Genomic DNA, 27,233 nt, shown 5'->3' with positions numbered 1-27,233 from the left:
TGGTTTTGGTTTTGTCTTTAGGAAGATGGTTATAAACTAGGATAGTGGGGGCAACAATACCTCTGATTGTCATGTTGAACTTTTCTTTAGGTTGGCCTTTGAAAGCTCTACTGTGCTCATCTGCTTTAAAAGTCTCCTGGGCCTTGCGTTGAGGCTGCATACAGGCATTAATTTTGACATTGTTCTTGCCAGCTTGTACCTTACACATGCTATCATCACTGTGCACGTTGTTAGTCCTCATTTAACAGCCTAACAAGGGGTTCAGATTGAACTTCTGTGGTCATGAGCTATGCTTCTAATACTTAAGTTTTTTACACTTATTCTGAGATGGATGGATGGACAGATGGACGGATAGATGGCTTTTTCAGGATCCAGTCTTTAGTAGTCAACTTCTGCCATGTGGGTCCCAGTGATTGAATTTAAGGTTGCTAGATTTGGCAGCAAGTGTCTTTATCCACTGAGCCATCTCACTGTGACATCCCTTGTAACATAATAGGTTTTACAGGAGCTAGGTGTGACTTCCAAAAATGCTTAAACGAAATAGCATAAAATGGGTACTGAACAAACCGTTTCTCAGGTTCGTTTCAACCTTGGAGAATGTAGTCTACAAGAAAGCTACCAGCATGTGAGGCTGGAGATGTGCATGCCTGATGACCATGGGTAATGTCAGGACTGGCCCTTGCATGCCTACCAGATACGCACCAACAGGCATATTTGGAAGGCTTTCTTATGTTCATGGTTATGATTTTCACAATAGTCCCAGCTGGAAATACTCCAGTGCTGGTTAAAAAATGGAATGGAAAAAACAAACAAAAACCAAATAACTAAATTAAATTTCAATAGAAATACCATGCTGTCATTTGGATGGAGGCTCAAGCTTTAGGAGGGTGAGAGTAGTGCCAGCCTGGGCTATATACCTAGATTCTGTTACACACACACCCACACAAACACACCCGTGCGAACGCGCGCGCGCACACACACACACACACACACACACACACACACACCTAGATTCTGTTGCGCATGCACGCACGTGCGCACAAACGGGCAAACATGTACATACACACACACTCTCTGTCTCTCTGTCTCTCTGTCTCTCTCTCTGTCTCTCTGTCTCTCTGTCTCTCTCTCTCTCTCTCTCTCTCTCTCACACACACACACACACACACACACACACACACACACACACACACTTTCTCAGTAGAAAAGAGCAGTCTGAGTAGATCTCAAATGTGAACGAAAGTAGCCAGAAATACAAGAGTTTATGTGGAAGGATTTTGTGTATATAAAGCATAGAAATAGACACAATCATTCACGGTTGGAAGAAATTATAGGATTGATTTGAGAAGAGTTGCAGTTAAGAGAATGTCAGGAGGTGGCAGTTTTCTGTCTTGATCTGAGTGATGATCGTGTGGGTCCTATATGCACTTTTTAATAAAATATGCTGAACTCTGGGTATATAACTTATGTATAAATGTATCGGCGTGACTTTTATATTGTAACAATGTTTTTAAATAACCAGCTGCTAGCATCATGGCCTGCTCAGGGGTGCCTCGTTCTTTTGAACTTGTCATCTGCATTCTGGGTTGCTATGGAAGTAAAGGTCATCAATGATTGGAAGTGAGGACTAGTGAATTGGCCGGCTTCAGTCTGCTTCAGAGTAATTGAGACAGTTTTAGAGAGACACACAGTGTGGCTCTCTGTGCGCTCCACTCTTTCCATCATGAGGCATTTGGATGCAAACACCCCTCTGAGAAGCAGGAGGGCTTCTCAGTGCTGCACTGTTTTACCTTCAGGGAGGCTCTCTGGTTGTCTCACACTGTGTCAGTTACATGTACTGTGTTTTAAGCTGTACCATAGTTTTCCGCGTCACCCGTGGAAGCCTTCAGTTGTTCTGACCAGACTTTGAGTGCCTGCTAAGGTTGAGCCAGTGGGCTGTGTGCTAAGTGGCAGAGTCTCATAAGCCCAGAGCAGAGCCATGGTGTGCAAAGTGCTCCACGTAGTCAGAATTGCCCTGGTGCGGGGCCTGATCAACTGTCTCCGGGACAGCTGTGGGAATGGTGGGCTGGAGGTGAGAGAGCTGAAGATCTGCTGGACATGTTACAGCTTTTTTCTCCTGTTCAGGTCTAGATTGTGGAAAAACAAACAAACAAACAAAAACAAAAAGCAGTTTTCTTCAGAGGTTTTTTCTAACTTTAGTGATTTAAAATTAGGGAATATTTTTGTTTCTTAAGAGTTCAGTTGTCATAATGGCTTGAAAGAACTAAAGGTCATCAGTGATTGGATGTGAGGACTAGTTGGTCGGCTCAATCTGCTTCAGAGTAGTTGAGGCAGTTTTAAAGACACGTACTGGGAGCTCACTGTGCGCTCCATGGTGGTGCATTGGCTGAAGTCTTTCCTTCAGCTCCAGGATGTAACCTGGGTCATCTTCAAAGAACAAGTCAGAGCTGGGAACCTGGGTTTCATTTACTTCTGAAGAGCTGGGAAAGACAGGCCCTGAAGAGTGCAACCAGAGGTGTCCAACATGGGCGAGGAAGAAAGGGAGGGTTTCTCCGAAGAGGGATGTTTAACCCAATTTTGCAGGTAGCTAAACCTGGTAGAGAAAGGAGACTAACAGACAGTTACAGAGCTGTACCAGACCGAGAACTAGAGTCTCTCCTAGAAACAGAAACTGATTGCCCTGCTATCAAGAAGGTAGCAAATAGTAAGTGCCCAGTCTTGGCTGCCGCTTGTCTCTGTGAGTAAAGCTTCAGTAGAGCACAGCCACACCGACTTTATATCGTCTATGCTGCTTGGACACTGTAGAAGCAGAATTTGAGTAGTTGTCACTAACATCACATGGCTTACAAAGCTTATGTTATTCACCACCTGGCCTCTTACAGAGTAAGTTTGCTGGCACAGACAATGAGTGGGTGCATAATTTCAGGAACCAGAAATCTCCACTTGACCTACTATGTCCCTGTGCCTTTGATCCACTCACCTCTCCTCCTGGCTGTGATCTCGGACATAAGATCTTTTCCACTGCTAAGGGGACTTCGTGAACCAGGCTTCACAGGGCGGAGTGGAACAGGTGCCCGTGATAAGAAGTCTTAAGTGCTCCTCTGCGTGCCTCGGTATGTTTTACTGTCTAATTTAACATCAGCTCTGAAAATGGAGCCAAGTGGAGGGAGGGAGCTTACCATGCTTACCCTCCTTTGAAGAGTGATATTATTTTTGAAGCCTTTAGCAGGTGTTCCTGTAACAGACTTCTGCTGTATCGAGTTTTCCTTACCCCAGAGGGCAGCCTCAGGGGTAAACTAACACTTGATAGAAATGAGTACCTTGTGACCAGGCTACCACCCTCTACCCGAAATTCCTGACTGCAGAATCACTGGCTTTGTGAGTGTTCCTTTGATGAGGCCATTGCTGCCCCCTGCCTTGTACTGTCCTTTGCTTTTGTAAAAGGAGCCTGTAGCCTTCTGCAGCTTCACTTGCTCAATGAGGAGACAGAGGTAGTCGTCTGACAGCTGTCTGTGAGCTAGTCTTCCCTCCAGTGTGAGTGAGGCCTTTGGTTCCAACTGTCATGTTTGCCTAAGCTTGGTCCCACAGGTCCCGTACCCATATGCTGTTCACGTAGAACCCTGGGAAGTTGGAACTGGTGGAAGCCAGTTTACATAGACCCATCAGAGTTCAACAGTAAATAGGTAGGGGCCGAAGAGATGGTACACCGGTTAAGAGTACTTATTGCTTCTCTAGAATACTCAGGTTTGATCCTCAGCACTTAAAACTGCTGTAACTCTGGTTTCAGGGAATATGAAATTTGTTCTGGCTTCTGTGGCACAGGTACTTATGAGGTACAGTGGCATACATGTAGACAAAACTTACCTGTACACGTAAGATTAAAAAGAAATAGCCAGCGAGTATGCAAATAGAGCCAAGCTTTACTGTGTACCTGCTGGGAGAACCTTAGTGGGCCAGGCCAAGACTCAAGGTCTTCTGGGTTTGCCTCTCACCTCCTCCTACATTAGTTGTGACCTCAACTGAGTAAATTCCAACAGAGCTCTGAGTCTTCATTGCTCTGAACCATCCAAGTAGAAATGGTGGTCATATTTACCTGGCTGGACTGCTGTTTGGTTTCATTGTTTTGCCCAGGACTGGTTATATTACCTACAGCAGTTGATCAGCCCTGGATAAGAACCTGGAGATGAGTCAGAGTTAAGGAGATGAGTGTGGACCTTCTTGGTAGGTGAGCAGTCAGGTTAATGGGCGATGTAAAATGACTTGTTTGAATATTCATTAGGAATGAGGTGTTTCCTCATCTGGGCTACATGGGACTCTGTCGTAAGCAAACAAGCAAACAGACAAAAAGAAAAGGCAGTTTGGTGACATGGTGTGCTGTCTCGAGTTGGTCCAACAGATAGGCTTTCAGGTCCTCTGCTTTCAGGACGGAAGAGGGACGGCTTCCCTGTGTGATCTCCATGCGTGTCCTTGAGCTAGAAGGCAGGTTCAGCGACCAAGAAGAAATGGTGTTAGGGGTGTTCTGCACTCGTGGGTCAAAGATGTGAGTTTGCTGTGGGAACAAGAAGGGGATCTACCCCAGTCAGTTGGAGGTTAGTCTTGGATTTTCTTTGAAGTCTGGCTCCCTGAGACTGCTTGGTTGTTCCAGGGGCAGGGGATGGCATTCTTGACACTGAAACAGGCCTGGTTCCTAAGTGAAGTTGAGAGCTCTGACTCAGACCTTTGTTCCTGAGAAAAGAGCCTGGTTTGCCGACTTGCACTGAAATGTGCAATGGAACAGGAGGGAACCAGTTATCCATTCATTGTTCTCACTTCCTTTTTTCAAAGCACTTCCTATGAACTAGATCTACAGATTGCTTCTAAGGATACAATGTGACTAATAAAGCAAGGACTTGGTTTTATTGAGCAACTTCTAGAACATGTCAGGTCATCAGCCTATGGGTTCTAGGAACTTCATTTTCCACTTTACAAGTGGGACTCTCTAAGATTCACACCTGTGAGTGGCACCATTGGGCTGTGAACTTGACTGACAGCAGTCACAGCACATCTCTGTAGGGCGTGCCATGTTTCAGGCCAGGGTCCTCAGTCAGATCTCATGTATCTTCATACTGATTGTCTTTCAAGGAGAGCACACACTTCTGTAGGGTCAGCGCTTCAACAGCCAGGCTCTGAGCTTGGGCGGGTGTTCAGGAAGGGTTACTTGGGGCCCATGTTGTAGTTGATGGCAGAGATGAGGCCCCAGAGAGAATGTGGTTGTATTCTCAGCAGCTGGGCTGCCTTGGACATGACATAGGTTTTTGCATCTGGGCAGAACTGTCATAAGACCTGTGGCCTAGCAAACTTCTTCTGTTCCTGTCGATTCGCCTGAAGTTCTTTGGTGACCTGTGTTGTGCTTGTCCCCTTCAAGCCTGCAGGCACACTCGGAAGTAGAAGGACACCTTTCTCCATGGCAGCCTGCCACGGTGGGAAGGACGATGGAGAGCTAGACAAGTATGTACCCAGTGTAGCAGAGAAAGAGTGTAGACAAGGTGGGTGGTGGGGGTGCATGTGGGGCATGGTTTTAGAAAGGGTAGCCAGGAAAGCCTCACTAGCAGAAGTAAGGGATGAGGCTCATGGATCTGTGGAGAGGCAGTGTCCCAGGCAGTAAAAGCAGGAAGTACAAAGGCCCGTGGCTTCTCCAGCAGGGACAGATATGGGGCAGAGCATATGACGTTAGAGAGTGGGAGCATAGGCAGGTCTGTGACAGACACTGCCTCAGAGGCCTTAAGTGACAGGCTGCAGTCGGTTGTTTTCAGGAGAGTGTCATGAACCAAGACTCACTTTGTTTTGATTTTTAAATTGTGTTTTATTTTTAACTGAAGATGAAATAGACATAAAGATTAAGCAGAAGTGCAGTAGTTTTTGCTGTCGTGCAGCCTTCCTTGAGGTGCTTCCTCTCTCGAATATTAAAACTCCATGTCCACCACCAATCACTCTATTGTCTTTTCTTTTAAAAAAGCACCTGATTTTGCAACAACATTTGTATTTTATTTTTTGGTGCCCTCTCTCCCTTCCTTTTTGAAACAGGCTCTCATCATGTAGCCTAGGGTACCTAGAACTCTGTAGAATTTGCTGTGTGGTTGAGGTTGGCTTCAAACTCGTGGTCCTTAGGGTTAGGGTTAGGGTGAGGGTTGAGCTTAGATTCTAGAACCCACGTAATGGTGGCTGTTCTGCAAATACTCGTAGCTCCAGCACTGAAAAGCCAATAACACCCTCTTCAGACCTGCATATACGAACAGGTTTGCATTACACACTTACACATATGCACAAATAAAGTAAATCTTTGGTAGCACTAAGAATGCCATTTTGTATATGTTGTGCAAAATGTTAGATGTATAGTTAGGGCCATGTACAAACTGTTGGAAATTCTATCCTAATTTAAAACACAATTCATCCAACTGTGTGGTGTGTGTGTGGTGTGTGTGTGGTGTGTGTGTGTGTGTGTGTGTGTGGTGTGTGTGTGTGTGTGTGTGTGTGTGTGTGTGTGTGTGTGTGAAATTGAGGTCTAGTAAAGCAGCAGTTTTTTTTTTTTTCTTTTTTTTCGGAGCTGGAGACCGAACCCAGGGCTTTGCGCTTGCTAGGCAACCACTCTACCACTGAGCTAAATCCCCAACCCCGTAAAGCAGCAGTTTTAAAATGTAATATTTGATTATATTTCAGAGATGAACTAGCATGATACATGCTCAGTAATGAAAAAGTTTAGAAGTCTTTGCTTTTTAGAGTTAAACAATTACTTTTCTATAAGAACAGAAAGCTTACACAATGGGAGGCATATGGGTCTATAAAATCAGTATGCAAATTGAACACTGACTGTAGGTCATCAATTATTTTGCAACACTTCTTTGGTGAGTGTATAAATAGTACAGTAAAAGCACTAGACTTTGTAGCTGACAGTTGTTTCAATTGTGAGCTCAGAAGTGTTTCTGTAGCATGCGAATATGCACAGCACAGACTCAAGGCTACAGGGAAGCCAGGTATGGGTATGTGCAGTTGGATGCATCGTGAACCCATGACACATATTAATATTTTGTCATCATATCTTCAGTTTTGTGGCCCCATCTGAGGTGGCACAGTTTAGGCAGCTGTGGTTTATCCCTCACTTTCTTTATTCATCTGCCACTAGACATGTGGGTTGCTTCGTTTTTTGAATATTCGGAATAATACTTCTGTGAACACGTGAAAATGTCTCCTTGAGATCAGCCTTCTGTTCTGGGGGTGTTCAAAGGTGGTGATTCTGTGCTGCAGCTTAGTTAACTGTTTAGTTAACTGTTTTCTACAGCACTCCCCACTGCTTGCTGGAGTCTCCACGTTCTCTTGTGTTCCTTTGAGAGGAGCCACCATAACTTTGATTTGTGTTTTCCGTAAACGCTGATACCTGGTGGCCATTTGTGTACTTCTTGGAGAAATGCTGTCTGCTGATTGGAAACATTGTTTTATGCTCTTTTTTTTTTTTTTTTTTTTTTTTTTTGGTTCTTTTTTTCGGAGCTGGGGACCGAACCCAGGGCCTTGCGCTTCCTAGGTAAGCGCTCTACCACTGAGCTAAGTCCCCAGCCCCGTTTTATGCTCTTTATGTGTATGACTGTGTGATGTATTCTATGTCTGACATGGCTGTAGATGGTGTCGGGTCTCCCTTGAGCTGCTGTTACAAGCACCTGACATTCATGGCGGAAGCGGAACTCAGGTTCTCTGGAGGAGATCAGAGTTATCTCTCCTGCCCCCTTTGCTGAGATTTTAATCATGGTGTTTTGTTGTTGAATTGTGGTGGCTCTTTATCAATACCTAAACCCAGAAAGCTTAAGTTCTATGTGTAAATTAATGCAGCATTTGTTTGTCCCTGTGGACAGTACTCCAAGTGTCTGGATTACATTTAATACCAGTATAGTTCAAATTCTTTGTACATAATTGTCTTACTCTAATGCTGTTGCTCTGAGGATGATGACAAGAAGAATTTGCATGTGTGCAGTACAGGCGTGATCACTTTTTTCTCCTGAGTATCTTGTGAATGCATTTGTCTAAATCAACAGATGTGGGAGCCACAAGATCCAAGTCGACTTGTTTCACCTTATTCAGATGCTTGATTTGCAGCTGTCTTCCCCGCCCCACATGTGATCCCATTGGCTCCCTCAGCTGCGGGCTTGGGAACAGACTGCAGTGGCATTGCTCACCTGGCTGTCTTTGCTGACCAGTGGATGTTTCTCTTGCTCTGTTGCTTGGCTCCTAAGGCCCCCTTTCTAATTCTCTTGTCCCTCTTTCTGGTGGCTACCCTTCTCACCTGGCCTTCTCACTGAGTGCCTCCTGGTTTAGTTCAGCCTGACAAGCCAGCTCTTAAGTCTGACCCAGCTCCTGATGTCCCCACCTGGCTCCTCCTGCCTCAGTTCTCCCCTCAGGCCCTTCCTGATGACTTCTCCCCATTTCACTCTTAGCAGAGCTCATGCCTCACTCCGACACAGTCTCTTCATCTCCATGGCTGCTTCTCTGCTCAGTGGGGAACTTTTCCCACTGTGTGAGAATGTCTTGTCTTCTTAACAGTGGCATCTATCCAGAATGGGGGCTGAGAGTGCAGCTCAGTGGATAAATATACTGCCAAGAAAGAAGAAAAGTGCAAGACAAAAGACTGAGGACAGAGGAGACAGAGGGGAGGTGTTGGGCAGAGGAGAGAGGCAAGGCTGTCTGTCACAGGGCTTGCTTGTGTCAGGCTTCAGAGTGCCAGGCTCTGTGTGGAGCCCTCCTTCCCTGTGCAGCTCCTCTGTCCCTGGCTCCTAGTACTATATGCAGAGTCCCGGATGAGGCCCAGTGCTGGGCCTTTATCTCTTGTTCTTTTTCTTCCCACACTTTACATAATAAAGCTTCTCTTTTTCTTTTGGAGTCAGAAAACTGAAGAGACCGCCTTTATTAAAGACATTAATAAAGAACTCAGGAAGTAGCTTGGGGAGGAGCCTAGAGAGGTAAAGGGACAGGGCCCCTCCTCTCAGGGAAGTCTGTCTCTCCCTCAGCACAATTGTGCAAATGCATTTTGAGTTTCAGGGCCTGGGAGAGTTGTGAAGAGAACAAAGGGGCCTGACAGCCCAGAGCTTCTGGGAAAGAGGGCGTTGTTTATGCCCGTTGGAACTGATTTGGTCAAGTGTTTGTTTAAAGGAGATGCCACTTGGTAAGCAACACCAGGCTTTTTTGGTTTTTGTTCCAGAAAGAATTTGATTGGCTGGAGAGCTGCCCCTGTTTACTCATAGCTGGCAGAGGGTGTGCCGGGGACCCACAGTCGCAGCACTGCCACCCAGCAAACTTTTCACTGTGCTCCAACCCGTGCCCCCGCCCCCTGCACCCCATTGTCTCTTGCCTGTCTCCTGAGGAGTTGTAATGCTGGCTAGTTAGGTTTGGGGTTTTGCAGAAAGAGGATTAAAGGTGTGGATAAGTCATAGCAAGGAAGTTAAGCACCTCAGTACTCCCCAGAATCTTTAGTGTGGTTTCAGGTAGCAAGCTGTGGTCTCCTCTTTCAGATCTTTCAGATGAGAAAACCAAAGCCCAAATCACCGAGGCTGGGGATTCAGGGATTTGGACCCAGCTGGGCCCAGCATGAGCTCCTACCTCATTTCAGAGTCAGGTTGAGTCATCATTACCATGGTGTTCTTCACACTTGCATCTGCCTGCACGCTTCGCACGCAGTACATTTCAGTAGAGTGCAGTTTGTGACATCCTTGGTTAGATTGAACTGAGCTCTGGGCTCTGGTACCTGCAGTCTTTAGTCACAGTGCTAGCTTGTATTGCAGAGATCAGAGATGGTGTTGGATGGGGCAGCTTGGTACACTGCATGCCCTCCATTCACTGAGCATCCCATCGCCCTGGGTGCTTCTTTTGGGTAGAAGAGCCGAGGCACAGAACTTGGGCAAAGAGCTCATTCTGCACAGAGAGCCTGTGTGTGACATGGGGCCAGCAGGTGCTAATGCAGTAGGAAGAGGAACGGGTCACACACTGAATGTCACCCAATTCTAGTTTTGGGTCAAAGTGGAATTGCAGAGACAGTGGGGAAGACAAGAGTTTGTTACCTTGTCTCTCGCTTAGTTTCACGGAGTACACAATCCAGCGTGCGTGTGTGCATGTGTGCGTGTGTGCGACAGTTAGAGGTAGCTGCCATCTTATCCCTACTCTGTTTCAGGCAGCACAACAAGATCCTCAGTGTGGATGGAAGCCAGCTGAAGTCATACCTGTCCTTGGAAGTGCTGGATCTCAGTTCGAACAACATCACGGAAATTCGGAGCTCCTGTTTCCCGAATGGCCTGCGTGTAAGGGAACTGTAAGTGTCTCTGCCATCCGTGTACCTCAGCTTCCAGGCCTTGTAGTGGCTGCCCTGGTGCCCAGTCCTGGACACAGGATGGGTGCTTGCTTCGCTCTGGCTGAGGCTTGGTTAAGTCCATGAGGCTGTCAGACCTTGGTTTGGCAGACCAAGGATGGGGTCGACCATTTCCAGCTCCCTATAGTACTCAATGGTGTTACAGGCAGAAGGCAGCACTGAGGTAGGAAGAGGGTAATTGACTGTTCAAGGCACCTCCCCACACCATGCAGACCCCAAGAGTCAGGCCTCGGCTCTCTGCTCACAAAGTCTACTTTAGCCCTCATGCTCTGGGCTTTCTCCCTGAGAAACTTGTGGGGAAGAGTTGGTGATGAGTGGATACACATCAGAGGGAGATGAAGAGCTTGTATTTCTAGCATCAGAGACCACTCAAACAAACTGGGTTGTGTTGTGGCTGGCTCCTTGCAGAGGGCGGCTACTCAGCTTTGTGGTTGTTTAGATGTCTTTTTTTTTTTTTTTTAAATTAAAAACCTGTCTCAGTACCTGCCTCACACGGAGTGGATGGTAGGCAGAAATGGAGAAGCTAAAGCTGTGTGAGCCCTCCCTATAGGTAGGAAAATGTGGCTTTGGGGAGGAATCTCAGGACGGAGGCTAAAGCAACAGTTCCTAGTCACGAGTGCACGTCACCCCATCACCTGGCTCTTTCTGGTTGTTCTGTAGCTCATTTGTGAGGCTGTTGTAGGACTCAGGGCAGCCTATCTTCTCAGGGAGGGTGCCACCTTTTCCAGGTCATTCTGAGACTCCAGGGACAGAAGTGATTGCTTTCTGAGGGTTCTTCCATGAACAAGAATTGGGAACAGGAGGCTTTGGCTTCTGTGAAGCTGCTGGGAGGGGGCTTTCTAAAGGTATCTGTCCAGCTATTAGCTAGTGCTACGCTGGATTGCATTGTGCTCTCTCTGCTCAGGGCACTTTCTCCTTGGCAGCTGGTGACTGCTGTGTCTCCATCACACTGATGGCTCTTTAATTGGAGTGTTAAGAACAAACAGTCCAGCCCCGTTTGCAGAGTCCTCATGTGCCCTGCTCTCGGCTTCTGCCTGATGGGGGGAGCAGAAGTGCCTCACTCCCTCTTGGCACACACACTGCGGTTGAAGCTTCTCTAGTCTGTCTCATTTGCACTTAAGCTTTCGTCTGGGGAGGGCAGGAAGAGGTGTGGTGGTCTCTTCGTGGAGACTATGTCTCGTCTTCTGTGTCTTGTTTTTTGCTACCTGATAGAATTTGTTCTCCGAGCTGCTTGCATCTGAGCTATACACTGCCGTGTGCTTTTGAGAAAGAGTCCCTTCCTATGTAGTCACAGGAAGCTCCTCTGGCATGCATAGTGTGCAGCCCTGTAAAGATGGATCTCTTGTTTTCTAAAGGACTCACAGAGGTCTCTAAGTGCTTCCTGAAGTTGTTAGAATTATTTAAATGAATGGTTTGTGCATCTTCTTTATGTAAGTTAGACAGTTAGACAGGATCAAGTGAAGACTGTTTCTTTAAAAGTGTAAAACCCACTGACCTTGCCTCCCAGTTGATGTCTTGGTTTTAGGGCTCTCCTGGGCAGCCTGAACTAGTGGGTGGTGAGGGAGGAATCTGAGGGTTCTCTTGAGGCAGGCATTGTGCTGTGCAGCTGGTGTGGGTAAAGGTTAGTCATGCCGGTCAGCGTGAGCACAGTGCTGCAGCACGGCCTGCGTCATTGTCTTCTCTTCATCAGACATTCCTGCTACCTGCATTCCCAGGTTCCCTGTCTTCAAGTCAGGGCAGGCATGGGAGGCTTGCGATGATAAACAGCTCAATGGGGATCTGGCCCTCTGGGTCTGTCTGAGCACTTTTCCTAGCAGACTCAGCTGGTTTGGAGCCACAAGGAGTGAGGAAGGCCTCCTACTGCCACTACATTTTCTCTCCTGAATCTTTCCAGCAACTTGGCGAGCAACCGCATCAGCATCCTGGAGTCTGGAGCGTTTGATGGTCTATCACGGTCACTGCTGACTCTTCGTCTGAGCAAAAACAGGATCACCCAGCTTCCTGTGAAAGCGTTTAAGCTACCCAGGCTGACACAACTGTGAGTACAGAAACCTGCACTTTAATTAAGGTTAGCCAAACTTTATGGGGGCCAGATTTCCCCAAGGACCCTGTACCAATCGCCACCCCTTCCTCCCCCCCCTTGGTAAAGCTCTGCATAAACTATCATTTATGACCCTACCACAACACCTAATAAAAGCAAATTAGGAGCTCGGTCTGGTGCTGGCAGGCTGCCTCAGATGGCCAAGGGAAAGACCCACGTGCTTGGATGTTTGTCCTCCCGGACACTGTGCTTCTGAAAGGCAGTTCCTGCCTCACTATTGATGTCCCACCCCCCCCCCCCAACCCCACCCCTCCATCCCCGTGAACTCTTGATCCTCCTGCCTCAGCCTCCCAAGTGCTGGGATCACAGGCTTGCACCACCACCCTTACCTCGGCTGCTTTCTAGTCTCAGGTTTTAGCAGTGTTTAAGGCACTGAGGCGGTCTGTAGCTTAGACGGGAAGGTATCTGATCCTTCTGGGGTAGTTTGGTTGAAGTTAACCCAACCAGAGGCAGCCAACTCTGCATTTCCTAAACTTTAGAAGTTTAACTGGTTTGGTTTTGTATAAAAGGACTTATTCTTGTCTCTTTCCAGGTAGCTAAAATGGCACAGGGTGCTAGACACCATATAGTAACCAAAACTCCTCAGGCAGTAAAAGGTTCTTCAACTCTTTGTTTCCTCGTGTCTTCCTTTTAGCAGAAGAGTATATTTCAGGAAAATAAGCTGAAATTCAAAATTTGGTTTAAACAGAATGAAGCAGTTGCAGGTCAGGCTGGCACAGGGTGGAGTATGTCCTGTCCTCAGGAGTGTGTCCTGTCTTCACTTCTCCTGGGTGCAAGAGCTTGGCTTTGCTCTTTTCAGTCTAAGAAGCTGAAGAGGCTGTGTGTGAAGCAGAGTCATGAGACATTGCAGAAATATTTGGGGAAAAACCAAGGGCTTTCTAATTAGTGCAGTGTTCTCCCACCTTCCCCCAGAGTTGCTAATGGGATCCAGCTGACCCAGATTCCTGATATCTATTGGTCAACTAAGGTTATTCTGCTAGGACTGGGTGCCAAGTGTCTGTCTGCTGCACCCCCTACTTCTCCACAGGCTGTCACTTCTTCCCATTGCACAGAGTGTAAGTTTTGCTGAAGGTACCCAGTGGTTAGGATTTTCATAGGTTGAAGCATCTGGTATGGATTTCTGTCGCTGAGCTAAGAGACACCCTAGCTAAGGAATGTACCTCTGAGTCATGCCCAGGGCCTGCTCTAGAATCATGAATGGTGGCTGTTCTGAGAGAGGACTGGGGGTGCTTACGTTCCCACAGTCCTGGGGTCCTACGGAGCTAGCTATGCAGCATTCACTGTACTTCTAGGGTGTCACCATTGCTGTTGACTGTGCTAGTGTGCCAGCTGAGGTGTACCTCCTCCATGGTTTCACCATTGACGTGGAACTGTGCAAGCTAGATGTGCACAGGGGATGTTCTGACCTGATGGCTTCCTCTCCATAGGGACCTGAATCGGAATCGGATTCGATTGATTGAGGGCCTCACGTTCCAGGGGCTCGATAGCTTAGAGGTGCTGAAGCTTCAGCGGAACAACCTGAGCAAGCTGACGGATGGCGCCTTCTGGGGGCTGTCTAAGATGCACGTGCTGTGAGTGGGCACCCTCCTGGGCTCTGGGAAGACACGAGCGTGGGAATGGCTGGTAGCCCCTGGACTCTGCCTCTTTCTGCAAAATGAACTAAAACCTAGGTTGTTTTCCTTGCGAGGCAGAAGGGGTTTTAACGGACACGTGGTCAGCTAAGGAAGTGGGAAGAGTTGGATTGCACTAGTCTGCTGGGCCTGCTCTCCACCCCCACTTCCTCCACAAACCTAAGACTGCAGAGTGGCTCCCTCCCCACATCCTCTCCACTCCCACACCTTATCGGAAGTCCCGTCTTTCCTCATGCTGGGCCGATAGTCTTTCTTGATGTGCAGGTGGGCCAAAATGCATAGTTCTTCTTGGGAGATTTATTCCCGCCTTGTGAGCTAATCAAGACACGGGGTGCAGATGTGCAACTTTTATCAAGGGGGTTTCCAGCCAGATGTGTGTAGAGCTGCCTGCTGCCAGAAAAGTGACAAGAACAGCAGAGGGGCAGTTACTGATCCTTGGATCTTAAACCTCGGCAACTGTTTAAACGGAAAGTAATGAATCTGCATCGTCAGGAAGAAAAGAGGAGGCGGGTGCACCACGCACCCTTCCCCAATTTGTTTTCCATGAGGCAGTCATTTCTAACCATCTTTGGTTTTCTGGTTTGCCAGGGTCTCTTTTCAAGTGAACACAACTGTACCACTGCCCTTACCTGTGTTCATTAGTGGTCCAGCCGGTCACTTCCTTTACTCCATTTCCCGTGCAAATTATATTACAACCTGTACACCTGCTATGGCTCCTTGCAGGTCCCAACTCCTGTTGGCTTTACAACACTTATGAGTGACAGTCATTCCCTGTTATCTCTTGACTGAAAAAGTCACATTTGATTAGCTCAGGGCCGGCTTCCTGTGTTCATTTGGGAATCTGAAGTCCAGATCAGAGTTCGCAGAACAAAACTGTTATCTGCCACTTGCTTTTTACATTGAGTACGTGCGTCCAAATGAGGGGTTGGTATTTTCCATAGGATTTTAAAAGTATACTAAGCATTGATGCTTTGAGCAGTAGGAGAAAGTCAGGTGGACAAAAGCAAGTTCTGAATGCTTAAATTTCCTCTTTAATACTGAATGTAAACAAATGTGCCTCCTCCTCTCTGTCCTGTGACCTTCTCTGTCCGGCCACCACACCTGATGGATGGCTCCTGTGTGCTGTCCGTGCAGTGGGGAATGTCAGTGTCCTCCTCTTGTGTCTCCGTAGGCACCTGGAGTACAACAGCCTGGTGGAAGTGAACAGTGGCTCCCTCTACGGCCTCACAGCCCTGCACCAGCTGCACCTCAGCAACAACTCCATCTCTCGAATTCAGCGTGACGGCTGGAGCTTCTGTCAAAAGCTACACGAGTTGTAAGTCTGGGGCAGTGGTCAGTGACAATATCTTAGGAAGCCTCTAGAGTCCAGCTCACCCCACAGGGTCCAAATAAGGCGGCAGCCCAGAGGCAGAAGGGCTGGCAGTCTACTCAGGAAAGGAGGCCCATGGCATCTCTTGCCCACGGGGTCTTAGGCTTGGAGCTGGAAATGAAGGAGAGGGTGTGCAGGGAAGAGATGCCTAGATGTTGGCTTTACAACACTTATGAGTGACAGTCATTCCCTGTTATCTCTTGACTGAAAAAGTCACATTTGAGTAGGACAGCGAAGCCAAAAGATGGTGGCCTGCTGGTGGTGGGAGGATTGCTCAGCCTTGGGAGCTCCAAGAGACGGTTTCTCAGGACACTAGGGTCCTTCCTTCCTGTTTGCCCCCCAGTGCCTGATGGCAGAAATGGAGATGCAGGGTCCCTTAGACAGGACTCCCAGGTTGTGCCCTGGCTTCTGAGAAGGGTAGTGACAGACTTCCACGGTGGGGAGGACGTGGCCTGAACGGCCTGGGCGTCCCCTCACACATAGCAGGCACACTAACACTGCCTGCTTTCCTCTGGTCCTCTCTACTCTGCTATCGCCCTCAGTGTGTCTGTTATTACCTGGAGTTCTTACTTTAGCCATCCCTGTCTTTTGTGAAAGGCCACAGTCCTGCCCCTTGCTTCGTATTCATTCCTCTTAGATTCTGCGTTGGTGTTCATTCTTTGAGTCTAGCTTCTTACTACCTAGAGGTGCTCCTGTCGACTGCTGCCCATGGCTTTGACTGGCCCCTGACTCGTGGTTTTTGCTGGGGGCTAGGATTTGGAGGGAAGGGAGAGGCCTTGAAGGTGTTCAGTCTAGTTCCCAAGTAAGGACAGTGTTCTGGAACACACAAGAAAGGTGTGAGCCCCTCGAGTTAGGGCTGCAGGGAGAGGTAAAACTCCCAGGCAGATCCTCGAGTTCCTTGCTCCCCTTTCTGCATGACACTGTCTCTCGTGCCATTTAGAGGAAGGGAAGGTTCGCGTGCCTATACCAGACTAGTTCTAGCAGTTTGCTCCATATTAGAAAACCTCAGAGCCAGGTATAGGACTGCTCTGCAGACGTTCTTGCCCTTCCTTTAAGCTAAATCTTTAATTGCAGGTGAGGAGGGAATTTCGGTCTCCTGCTAGGTCTTTGCACCTGACAGGCACTATGACACATTTCTCTTAATAGGGGCAGAATAAGTTCACTGTCACCTCTAAAACTGCATTAATCTTCAGTTCACTTCATTGTTTTTCTTCTTTTTGTACCGGTCCAGACTTAACATTTGTAACCATAGATAACTAACGTTACATAACCGACCCAGTGCAGTGCGCACCCGTGCCATGCTGGGAAGGGGTTTGCTCCTAGCAAAAGCTGTGCTTTGGCCCATGATCCCTGTTGAGGGGTGTGGGAATCACAGCCCAGGCCTCTGGTGACAGGATTGTCCCCTGGTATGGCTGTCCCAGGCAGTGGTGCAGGGTGCCCTCTGCTGGCCGATACAATGAGCGTAGCTGTGGGTCACTTGCTCAGTGCAGAGCTCTTCCAGATTCTGTTCGTATCAGTCTCCACCAAGATAGGCCCTTCATTGCCTAAACCAAGACAGGCGGGGGAGGGCCTGGAGCCTTGGGATTTGGGTTGTATGACAGGTTTGTACAGTGCGTGTGGGCATTAGTCCTCAGCTTCGTGGTACTGTTTTCATGGCTTGCATAATTGTCTAGCCCCTGGTGCGCTTCTGAGAACAGGATTCCTGTGGACATGCTTCAGAATCCCGTCTCCAGGAAGGTCAGGCCAGTTGTGGCGTGGTTGCTCAAGACAAGAGAGAATAGGGCACCCATGTAGCTCGGTGGTGACATTTGTCTTCCTCTCTTCCTTAGGATTCTGTCCTTCAACAACCTCACGCGGCTGGATGAGGAGAGTCTAGCAGAGTTGAGCGGCCTCAGTATCCTGCGTCTCAGCCACAATGCTATCAGCCACATTGCTGAAGGCGCCTTCAAGGGACTCAAGAGTCTGCGGGTCTTGTAAGGATTGTGCTTCTGAGGGTGACAGTGTGAAGGGGTCCTCAAGTGGGAGAGCAGACAGCACTTGCTTTGTTGAGATTCCCTCTTGCTGGCTTCTAGTCAGAACTAGACTGTAAGCTGGCCTGCTACCAGAACAAGGACTAGAACTTCATATCATCCACCTAAAACAACCGCTTGCAGAAACCTCCTTTCTTTCCCAGCGGTGCTTATAGCAGGATGAGGACTCTTAAAAACTACGCTGTTGTTATCAATAATTCTCAGTACACTTAGCAAGATGGGGCGTGGGCCTGGAAAAGCTTGCCTACCCAGGGAATCTGCAGCAACATTTAGACAGTCCTGCCTGTCTCCTCTCCAGTGGTTTTGTTCATTTGCTTTTAAAGACCAGGGTCTCTAGCCCAGGCTAGCCTAAAGCTCATATGCTGAGGCTGGCCTTGAACTTGTGGCCATCTTCCTGCCTCAAGTGCTAGGATTACAGGTATGTGAGCCTCCAGGCCTGGATATAAGTTTTGAGAATTTTTTTCTAATGTTTCTGTAGATCAAATCCAGAGCCTTGTGTATGGTAGGCAAGTTCTCTTTTTTAAATCCCATATATTGTTTTCTTTAAGTCAGTTCCATGGCTACTCTCCTGCTCTTTATTTGAAACTCTTTAGGGGATCTGGTATCAAGAGAGATAGACATGAGGGGTCCTGTGTCCTCCTCATTAGGGAGTGGGGTAACAAAGAGAAAGTGAGCATGTCACGTCCTTTGAACCGTTCCGTTGGGTGAGGCTGCTAGAAGTTGCTAAGAGTGCTTTTCTGGGACTTTTCATAGAACTTTTCACTTGTAAACGCTAGGCAGTCTCTTAGCTGCCTTCAGCTCAAAATCCCCAGGAGGGCACACGGTCTTCCACAGAGAGTGGTAGCAGCTTCCATCGCTTCCTTCTCCAGCCTGGTTTTCTGCTGGGGCAGCAAGCCTGTCACTGTGCCTGGAGGGAGGCCTCTGCACTTGCACCTGGCAGAGCGGGCTGCAGGTGTGAGTCACTGTTGGGAGCTAATGCCAAGCAAGCTGTTCGAGCCGAGGTCAGTCTGTGAGCCCTTGTGAGGCCCGAACAGAAAGGCCAGAGACATTCAAGCTGAGGTGGCCAGAAGGAGGGAGGATTTGGCAGGCACGGCCTGGAGCAGGAAGACAGGCACACAAGCTGCAGTCTGGGTCTCTGCTGTACTCAGTCTAAAGATGACAGGGTGGGACTCACTGAAACACATTCTCTCTTAGCTCCACGCTGGAAAGTGAAGGTCAGAGAAGCAGTGTGTGCTTGGCTCCCCGCTCCATTCCCAGTTGGCTTTCCAGCTTTTCCCAGAGCCAAGAGCTGCATCCCTTTCTGTTCTTGACCATGTCTGCAAGGACTCAGAAAAGGGATGTGCAGTGACCATGGCTCTGTGAAAAATTGGGAAGAGCAAATGTGAGAGGAGGGGTCTGGCTGCCAGGTGTGTGTGGCTGGGCACCATGGCTGGCCCTTGAAAGCTCAGGAAGGAAGCTGAAGCACTGACCTTATCCAAACAGCCAGGGGCTGAGTGGTTGGCCTTGTTTTTCCTGTCCTGGCAAGTGGGTCACAAGGTTGACTCAGCACCCAGATGTGTGCTCTGGCTCAGTGTCCAGTGCTACATAAGCCTCATGAGGAGCAGGGCGCAGGCCGGAGGCTTACAGGCTAGCCTGGAGGAACATCAGGGCCGAGCTAATTCAGTGCCACCCCTTTCTTCCACGTGCCTTCCACAGTGTCCTGACTGAACCCTGAGAGAGGGCTGTGGATAATACAAGAGTAGACAGGAACTGTTAAGAATCTTTTGGGCCAGAGGTCTACTTAAGGGAGGTGTGTGTGCATACCTGGCTTCTTCTGGTGCTGTCTCTACTGTTTCTGTCCCTGAAGGCAGCCAGATTGGTTGGTGGGTGTGCTGGCTTTGTTGGAAGCAGCAGAAGGAAGGTCACATTGCACAGTATACAAAATAGAAAAGGGATGTTCTCATGGCATGCATGATGCTGGGCCCTCTGGGGTGCACCTGGGTGCTTTGGATCTCCTAGTGGAAGCCTGGGTATGGGGCTGGTCTCCTTTCATGGAGAAGAGCAAAGCCAGAGCTCAAGATAGAGGGTGAACTTGCCTTGTGCCTTCTTCTTAGGGAACTGGACCATAATGAGATCTCAGGAACAATTGAAGACACCAGCGGTGCCTTTATGGGGCTCGACAACCTCAGCAAACTGTGAGTATTTCACACTGAGTGTGCAGTTCTGCAAGCTCGGGATCCAGGGCTGCCACTCTTGCAGCTCCCCTGAGTCTCTTCGTCCTGAGCCCACAGAGGACAGCAGCAGGCCTTCTGCTGTGTGCAGAGAAGAGGCTAAGGACCAGGGTGAGGAGCCTGCAGTGGCTCATGGGCTACTACTGCCACAGTCTTCATGCTGTCAGTGTGTGGTGGTCCTTAGAGCTGCTGGGCTTGGTCCTGTTCACAGCCCGTCTGAAACACCTATATGTTTTGTCTTCTGGACAGAGGAGTGTTGCTGCCTTCCTTGATTTCTAGAGATATGTGAAATTATTTTAATAACTTGATAGTTCTGAGGCTCTTGTCAGTCTTTTGTGGTTAATTAAAATCTCAAGTAGAAGTCGCCATCATCAAGAGCACTAGTAATAGCTCCTTCAAATTCAGTTTGAAGAGCCTTTGTCCTGTCTTAATAGAATTTGCCCACTGCTGTAGTAGACATGTGTCTGTGTGCAGGGGTGTGTGGTACCTGCTGATCTCTTGAGAGCAGGTCCCATTATACAACCTTTAGAGCTCGAGAGACGAGTGAAGGGACTTAGCTCAGGACCTGGCAGGATTTATACACCTGGATGTGGAACTGGTATACTTGTCCCTTCCCTTCCCCAAGTTGCAGAATGCTCTGGAGTTCTGATGCTAGGGGCCTGCCATGGCCAGCTTGTGAGGGAGGGGGCATTTCTGGACCTCACAGAAGGACTTAGTGAGAACCTCGAGTGGGAGAAGCAGTACGGCACCACAGCCCTGCCCCCACCCCAGTCCACTCTGATCAGGAGGGGAAGAGGGCGTTCTGGGTAGGTCACACGTGGAGGGAGTTATGTAGAGAATACAGAAGTGGGACCTTGGCTTCCTGCTTGGATGGGCACTCCACATTGTAAGAGAGGCTTGTCCATGCCATGGCTCCTTCTAAGGACATGAATACCAGGCCTGCCATGACACGTTCCCCACCCTGTACACACCATGGTGCCTTTGTGGTTGCTTCAGCAACCACTGAGATGACTTTTGAGAGCCCTTGGCCGGGCTGGCCAGATGTGTAGGAGGGTTTAAGAAGTGACATCTGAGATCACTGCCTGATCCGAGTCCTTAACAGAGAGGTCAGGCTAGCCACCGTTTCCCTAGAGCACCCTTCCAGTCTAGGGAGCCATCAGCATCTGTTAGCTTGAGTCTCCACCCCACAACACCCCCAGATGTGTGCTGAGAGGAGGTCAGGGCCTGTTTGAGCCTATCAGCAGAATGACTGGCACTGTGTAATTGAGAATTTGAGAATTTGTTTTATTGCTGTTGTCACCATTAGAAATAACAGCCTGCCCTCACTGTAGAAGAGGTCAACGTGACTAATATTTAATGGATGAAATAAGGCACAGCTTTCCCTAGATCCCGTTTATGGGAGATTTCACTAAACAGCTCGGTTTGTTTTTACTAGATCCCGGAGCACATGGTGCCCTGGCTGTGGGATCTGAGTAAGTGCAGGAGCTGGCAGACTGCAGACACACTGGGGTTCAGTGCCCCGTGAGCTGTTATTTGCTGCTAGTTTTGTGGCTAAGGAGCCAAAGTGAACATGGCCACCGGGCTTCTGGCATTTGGTTTATTTAAAGACAGAATTCCAGATTGTGAGTTGTGGAAGTGCTTTCAGGATGAGATTGTTTTCTTGTCCACCCAGATTGCTTGCGAAAGAGAGAAGATAGTTAGTCAATGGCCTGTTTTGCCCTTCACCCTACAAAACAGTAGGTTTTGCCTAACGGCTGAACTGACTGCAGGGACCCCGGGGCAGGAGTCTGTAATGGAACAGGACTTAGGAAGCCTCATGGTGTGCTCTGGCAGCACCCTTGGGAGCAGGTGGAATTGGCATCTCTGTTCCTCGCACTGGAGGAGCCATGGGGTTGCACTCCTTGTAGGTCAGCTTATTTCTGCCCTGTCCCTTCAGAGCTGTGACAGTTAGTATAAAAGGCACATGGTGTTGGGGATTTAGCTCAGTGGTAGAGCACTTGCCTAGCAAGCGCAAGGCCCTGGGTTCGGTCCCCAGCTCCAAAAAAAAAAAAAAAAAAAAAAAAAAAAAAAAAAAAAAGTTTAAAAAAAAAAAAAAAAGTTTAAAAGGCACATGGTGGGTGATGGCCAGGCCATGGCACAGCTTTGGGTCCACAGGCATCACCTCCATTAGTTTTCGCCAGCAGGCTGGTGCTTGTCTTTCCTCATGGGTCTCAGTGTGATGTAGGTGGAAGATAGCCTCTAGTCCTGGTCTTAGCCCTGGTTCTTGTTAGGATGCTCAACAACAAATTCCTCTCTTGGGAAAAGGTGAGTCAGACCAGCTTTGTTTAGAAGCTTCCTCTGTCCACTTGTACACTGCTGCCTGGACTTGCTGATTCTGACATTTCCCAGGCATCCAGCCTGCGTAACCGCCTGTTAGAAAATCCTGGAAGACATTAACATTGAAGGGGCAGGCTGACAGGAGTCACTCCCCGGTGCCTTCAGCAGACATGTTCTTGTGCTGAGTCAGTGTATACCTTTGGTGCACCTCATCAGTCTTCAATAACAAAGGAAGGAACTTTGTATCTAGTTGTCGGGCACACTCTAGGGTCTCCCTTGGGTGGGAGCTCTGAGCTCCATACCCAGTAAAAGAAGCACTCTTGCCAGAGAGTATCTTAACTGAATACCCAGTGCTAAGGCCAGGAGTAGAAGGGCAGCAGTCCTTCCAGTGCTTGAAAGCCTAAAGATACAGACTTCAGTTCCCTGAAGAGGTGACCATGATGCTCCAGCTACTTGGGACTTAGTGAACTTCTCTACTACAAGTAAATTCTGGGCTCTTGCTCAAGAAGCCTCAGTGCAGGGCCTCTTCTCCAGGCCCTGAGGGGTCAGCTGCATCCTGGCCACTGCAGCACATGGCAGATGCAAAGTGCTAAGGGGCTTTCTCGAAGGATGCCCTCTTCCTGCTCTCTTCTGGTCAGTGGGACCCTTTATGCCAACAGTGCAGTGCGTAGAAGTGGATGGCACATCTTAGCCTGAGTTTACACTGCCTTCTGACCATGTTTCTCACTAAAACAGTAACCAGCCTATTTTTCCTGCAAGGCCACTACTTTAACAAACTCCCCTCCCCCTTGGGTGGTCCCAGGATAAAAAGTATGGGCTGGCCATGGTGACTTCCGCCTGACACTACAAGGGCTCTCTTGAGCCTGGGTGGAACAAGCAATTTTAGCCTGGTATCACCGTAAAATCGTAATAGAGCTAGAAGTATTTCATTTCAGGGTGGGGACGGCCTGTGCACTTCAGGCCTGTAATTCCCTTACAGGTCTGCATTGCACCTGCCTTTTCCAGACATTTGTCAGGGAGCTCTGCCTGATTGTGTGCTTTCTTTCCCTAATGCTCCTTGGTCCTTCCTACCTACCTACCTACCTACCCACCCTGGGCCTGGACATTTGGAAACTACAGAACTCTGTTTGGAAACAAGATCAAATCTGTGGCTAAGAGAGCATTCTCGGGGCTGGAAAACCTGGAACACCTGTAAGTATCCTGCCAGACCCTGCCTAACACACAGACCTGCTAAACATGGCTGCTGGGGAAGTCTGCTAGCAATCTAATCATGTCTTTGTAAACTGAGAATCAGGTTGTTTGGAAACACCATCTGCTTCCTTCTCATTATAAGTCAGCTTCAACTTTGGCCTTTCTTTTGCCTGTGCTAGGAACATGCACAGAGCATACAGTCTGCTGCTGGGCTCCCAATGAATGCGATTGGTATTTGAACAAACACCTTCCTCCCACCTGTTGGGCTGCGTTACTGTGCATCAGACTCCTTCAAGGGTCCCTGAGCTCTTGCCACTTTCATAAGGACACTTTATTCTAGCAAAACCAAGCAACACCCTTCCCCCTTTAACAGCTCCCTATTCCTAGTGCATGCTGGGAGCTTTTCTACTGGGGTGCTTGCCTATGGGACTTTGGCCCTGATTAGGGGACACTAGTCCTGAGATGTCTACACTGCAGTTGGGAGTGGATGGATGCTTCTAGTACCTGGCTTTTAGTTTTATTCTTTGAATGAAGGTAAGCTTTATTCTGCTGGGTAGATTTCTTCCCAGCTTTCTACCTAACATCAAAGCTGCTCTTATGGTTGGCTTGGTCCCAAGCCATTCCGTGTGCTTGCATCAACACGAGAATGGAGAGGCTCTCCCAGTGGATCTGGCACATGGGGTATGGCTAGCACCTGTAGGTCATCTGTGAACCAGGCCTGGCCTGAAAAATCCCCGAGTGTCCTCACTTGGCCACACACTTGACAAGTGCCCACAGTTCCTATGCCCGAATTACTGTGCTCTGTTTCAGGAACCTTGGAGAGAATGCAATCAGGTCTATCCAGTTTGATGCCTTTGCAAAGATGAAGAACCTTAAAGAGCTGTGAGTACCCGGGAACCTGTGGCCTTACTGGTGTGAGTGGAGACTTGAGGATAAGCAAGACCCGTGATTGCATTGTGCTCGCTTTCTGTAACAGCTCTGATCGTTTATAGCTTAGGTACGAGTTGTCTTTAAAGGCCTGATGGGACTTAGCTCTGGAGGGATATGTGTGTGTGTGTGTGTGTGTGTGTGTGTGTGTGTGTGATGGGACTTAGCTCTGGAGGTGTGTGTGTGTGTGTGTGTGTGATGGGACTTAGCTCTGGGTGTGTGTGTGTGTGTGTGTGTGTGTGTGATGGGACTTAGCTCTGGAGGGGTGTGTGTGTGTCTGTGTGTGTGTGTGTGATGGGACTTAGCTCTGGAGGGGTGTGTGTGTGTCTGTGTGTGTGTGTGTGATGGGACTTAGCTCTGGAGGGGTGTGTGTGTGTGTGTGTGTGTGTGTGTGTGTGTGTGTGAGTGATGGGACTTAGCTCTGGAGGGGTGTGTGTGTGTGTGTGATGGGACTTAGCTCTGGAGGGATGTGTGTGTGTGTGTGTGTGTGTGTGTGTGTGTGTGTGATGGGACTTAGCTCTAGAGGGGTGTGTGTGTGTGATGGGACTTAGCTCTGGAGGGGTGTGTGTGTGTGTGTGTGTGTGTGTGTGTGTGTGTGATGGGACTTAGCTCTGGAGGGATGTGTGTGTGTATGTGTGTGTGTGTATGATGGGACTTAGCTCTGGGTGTGTGTGTGTGTGTGTGTGTGTGTGTGTGTGTGTGTGAGAGACAGGACTTAGCTCTGGAGGGATGTGTAGGTGGGTGGGGGCAAACTCTCTGAAATGCTGACACAGTAAGTGTTTCGGACTTTTTGGGTCACAAGGGCTGGGTCATAACTACCCGAATGTGTTATTACAGCCGACAGCAGCGATAACACACAGACAAATGGGTGCAGCTGTGTGTGCTAAATCCACACCAACAGACAGACAGTGGGCCTGCAGGCCAGAGTCTGCTGTTCTGCACCTTCACCTATAAAGTGGATCGCCGCCTTTTTAAGGGAACTCGTTTTGATCTTTTAGCTTTATTTTTTACTGGCGAGGGGTTTTCTGAAGGTGTTTTTGGACAGTGGCAGGGTATCTGTGGCCTCATTCTGGAGGCTCAGCCTGGGTCTCTTGCGTGGTCTCCCCTTAACTGCTGTATGTTCTCAAACCATGACTGGTCCTGGGCCCAGTCTTTTGATGGGAGAAAGAGGTTCACTTCGCTTCATTATTTTCTTCTCCATCAGATCTCACAGGTTATTCCGTGCCCTTAGTTCTTGGGTAAATTTCCACAAGCAATGATTAGAAGCACACTTTGATCTGGAATCATGAGAATGCACAGTGTAAGCCAGTGAAGACCTGGGTTGGTTGGAGGCGTGAGCCATGGAGAACACTGCTTATCAGTGGTGCCAGAGGAGCTTGAAGACTGAAGTCTACAGAGCCTAGGCAGCTCACAGTCCAAGTGGCCTGCCTTTGCTTCTGACTATGGGGTCCCATGGCTGGCCGGGAACGAGTGCTCTCGCTGGCGTCTGGCTCCATTCGCTCGTTCCTGTGTTCTTTGCACCTGCACTCCTCATTTAAGAGAGCCTTCCCGGTTCTGGGTCCTGTGGTTTTACAGTGTCCAGCCTGGCCTCTTTCTCAGTGCTAAAGACCTTAGCACTAAACCCAGTATGTACACTGAATGAGGTGCAAAGCCTGATTCTTTTTACATATGTCTGACCAAAGGGTGAGGTGAGATTTAGTTCTCCCAGCTTGCTCCTATGGCTAAAATTTAAATATATGCCTGTCACGTCTCCCAGCAATGCCCTGGCCTTGTTCTCTACGCCTCTTCCTGTCTGTTGTGCACTACCACCCACAAGTGTCCTTTTGATGAGGAGGTGGGGGAGTGGACCTGACAGTGGAAAGTTCTTTCTGGCCCTTGACCTGGCCTGACACAGCCAGCCTGCCACCACACAGCACTCATGGCTGTGACACTTGCGTCCTTGTGTGCTGTATAAATCACTCACTCTCTCATGGGCAGGGTCTATAGCCTTCTGCCACTACAGTAGCTCTTCAACAGGACAGCCCTCAGATAGCTCAGTTGGATACTCCCCACCCATACAAAGAGAGTGCAGTACCTCCTGTGGTACTGCTGTCTCAGAGGGGCCAGCATCCCTGCGTCCGTGCTCTGAGATAGATTAGTTGGGTCTTTGGAACAGTATTTCCTAACGTGATTTGAGAGGCTGCAGGTGATGAGAAGGGAGGAGAGGTTTGACTTTGTGTTGTCAGCATGGGTTAGTGTTCATCTCTCCTGCCACTCACCAGTCTGACACCTTCACTGTTCATTAGAAATCAGAGAGGGAAACAGAAAGCTGGTTCGTTTGCTGGTTTGGGAGGAAGACGTGCTAGGAATTTGTAAATACCCGTGTGCTCCCTTTGCCACCTCATACACACCACAGGCAGTTCAGGATGGGGAGCCCACACCTTTCCTTTCTTGTTCTTGCCCTTCGATATCTCTAGTGTCAGGAGCTAACTCAAGGCTCCAGGTCTTTTTGAAGCAAGGCAGCTAGATGTTGGGTCACTACCCAAGAAGGAATGTCCACTAGGGTGGCCATTTTGAGTTCTGTTTAGAAGTATAACCTCAGTTGCTGGAAAATGAAAATGTTCTGTTTTGGTTGGAGTCTCAAAAACCAAAGTTGAACATTGTCATGCCTGCCGGGCCGCAGCAGGTAACTCCTAAGCACTATGTCAGAGGTGGGGCCGGATTCTGCTACCCTCCTCAGTGATGCTGGTGTGAAGGCAGACACAGGCAAGAGGAAGGCATAGCTGACACTCCAGTTTAGAAGTTTAGAACAGCCACGTAGGAAAAGATTTCTTGGGACTTGCTGCAGAATTTAGGAAAAGTCTGCTTCTGTTTGGCTGCTCACATAACTGTCCAGAATGTGGAGAGCCAGCTGTGGGTAGCGTCCTTCACACAGGATGTATCCAAGGTCACAGCAGGTTAGAAGGCATCCCCAGGGTGACAGGAGCTTTGACCCCCTGAAGACATGGGTGCTGCTGTTCCAATTGTCTCCAGACCAGCATTCTCAATAGCTCTTGGGGGCTAGTTTGACAGGTAGCATCTTGGGTTCTACATTGGAA

At 48.7% G+C, this 27,233-nt stretch overlaps 1 protein-coding gene across 3 annotated transcripts in view; it reads left to right on the top strand.

Annotated features, from left to right (window-relative positions):
- Lrig1 (leucine-rich repeats and immunoglobulin-like domains 1) overlaps positions 1-27,233 on the top strand; it is a 100,497-nt gene that overhangs the window by 61,687 nt on the left and 11,577 nt on the right. For 2 of the 3 annotated variants that reach the window (NM_001427801.1, XM_063286082.1), the window contains 8 exons: positions 10,187-10,324; positions 12,276-12,419; positions 13,910-14,053; positions 15,285-15,428; positions 17,312-17,455; positions 19,606-19,686; positions 23,158-23,229; positions 24,040-24,111. In NM_001427801.1, the coding sequence (NP_001414730.1) occupies positions 10,187-10,324; positions 12,276-12,419; positions 13,910-14,053; positions 15,285-15,428; positions 17,312-17,455; positions 19,606-19,686; positions 23,158-23,229; positions 24,040-24,111 (939 nt within the window). Of the gene's footprint in view, positions 1-10,186; positions 10,325-12,275; positions 12,420-13,909; positions 14,054-15,284; positions 15,429-17,311; positions 17,456-19,605; positions 19,687-23,157; positions 23,230-24,039; positions 24,227-27,233 lie in introns of those variants that run through there. The other variant, XM_039108763.2, reaches the window with a different exon arrangement.

Source organism: Rattus norvegicus, chromosome 4 (genome assembly GCF_036323735.1).
Source record: "Rattus norvegicus strain BN/NHsdMcwi chromosome 4, GRCr8, whole genome shotgun sequence".
NCBI classification, from domain to species: Eukaryota; Metazoa; Chordata; class Mammalia; order Rodentia; family Muridae; genus Rattus; species Rattus norvegicus.
This window is presented reverse-complemented; position numbering and strand designations above follow the sequence as displayed.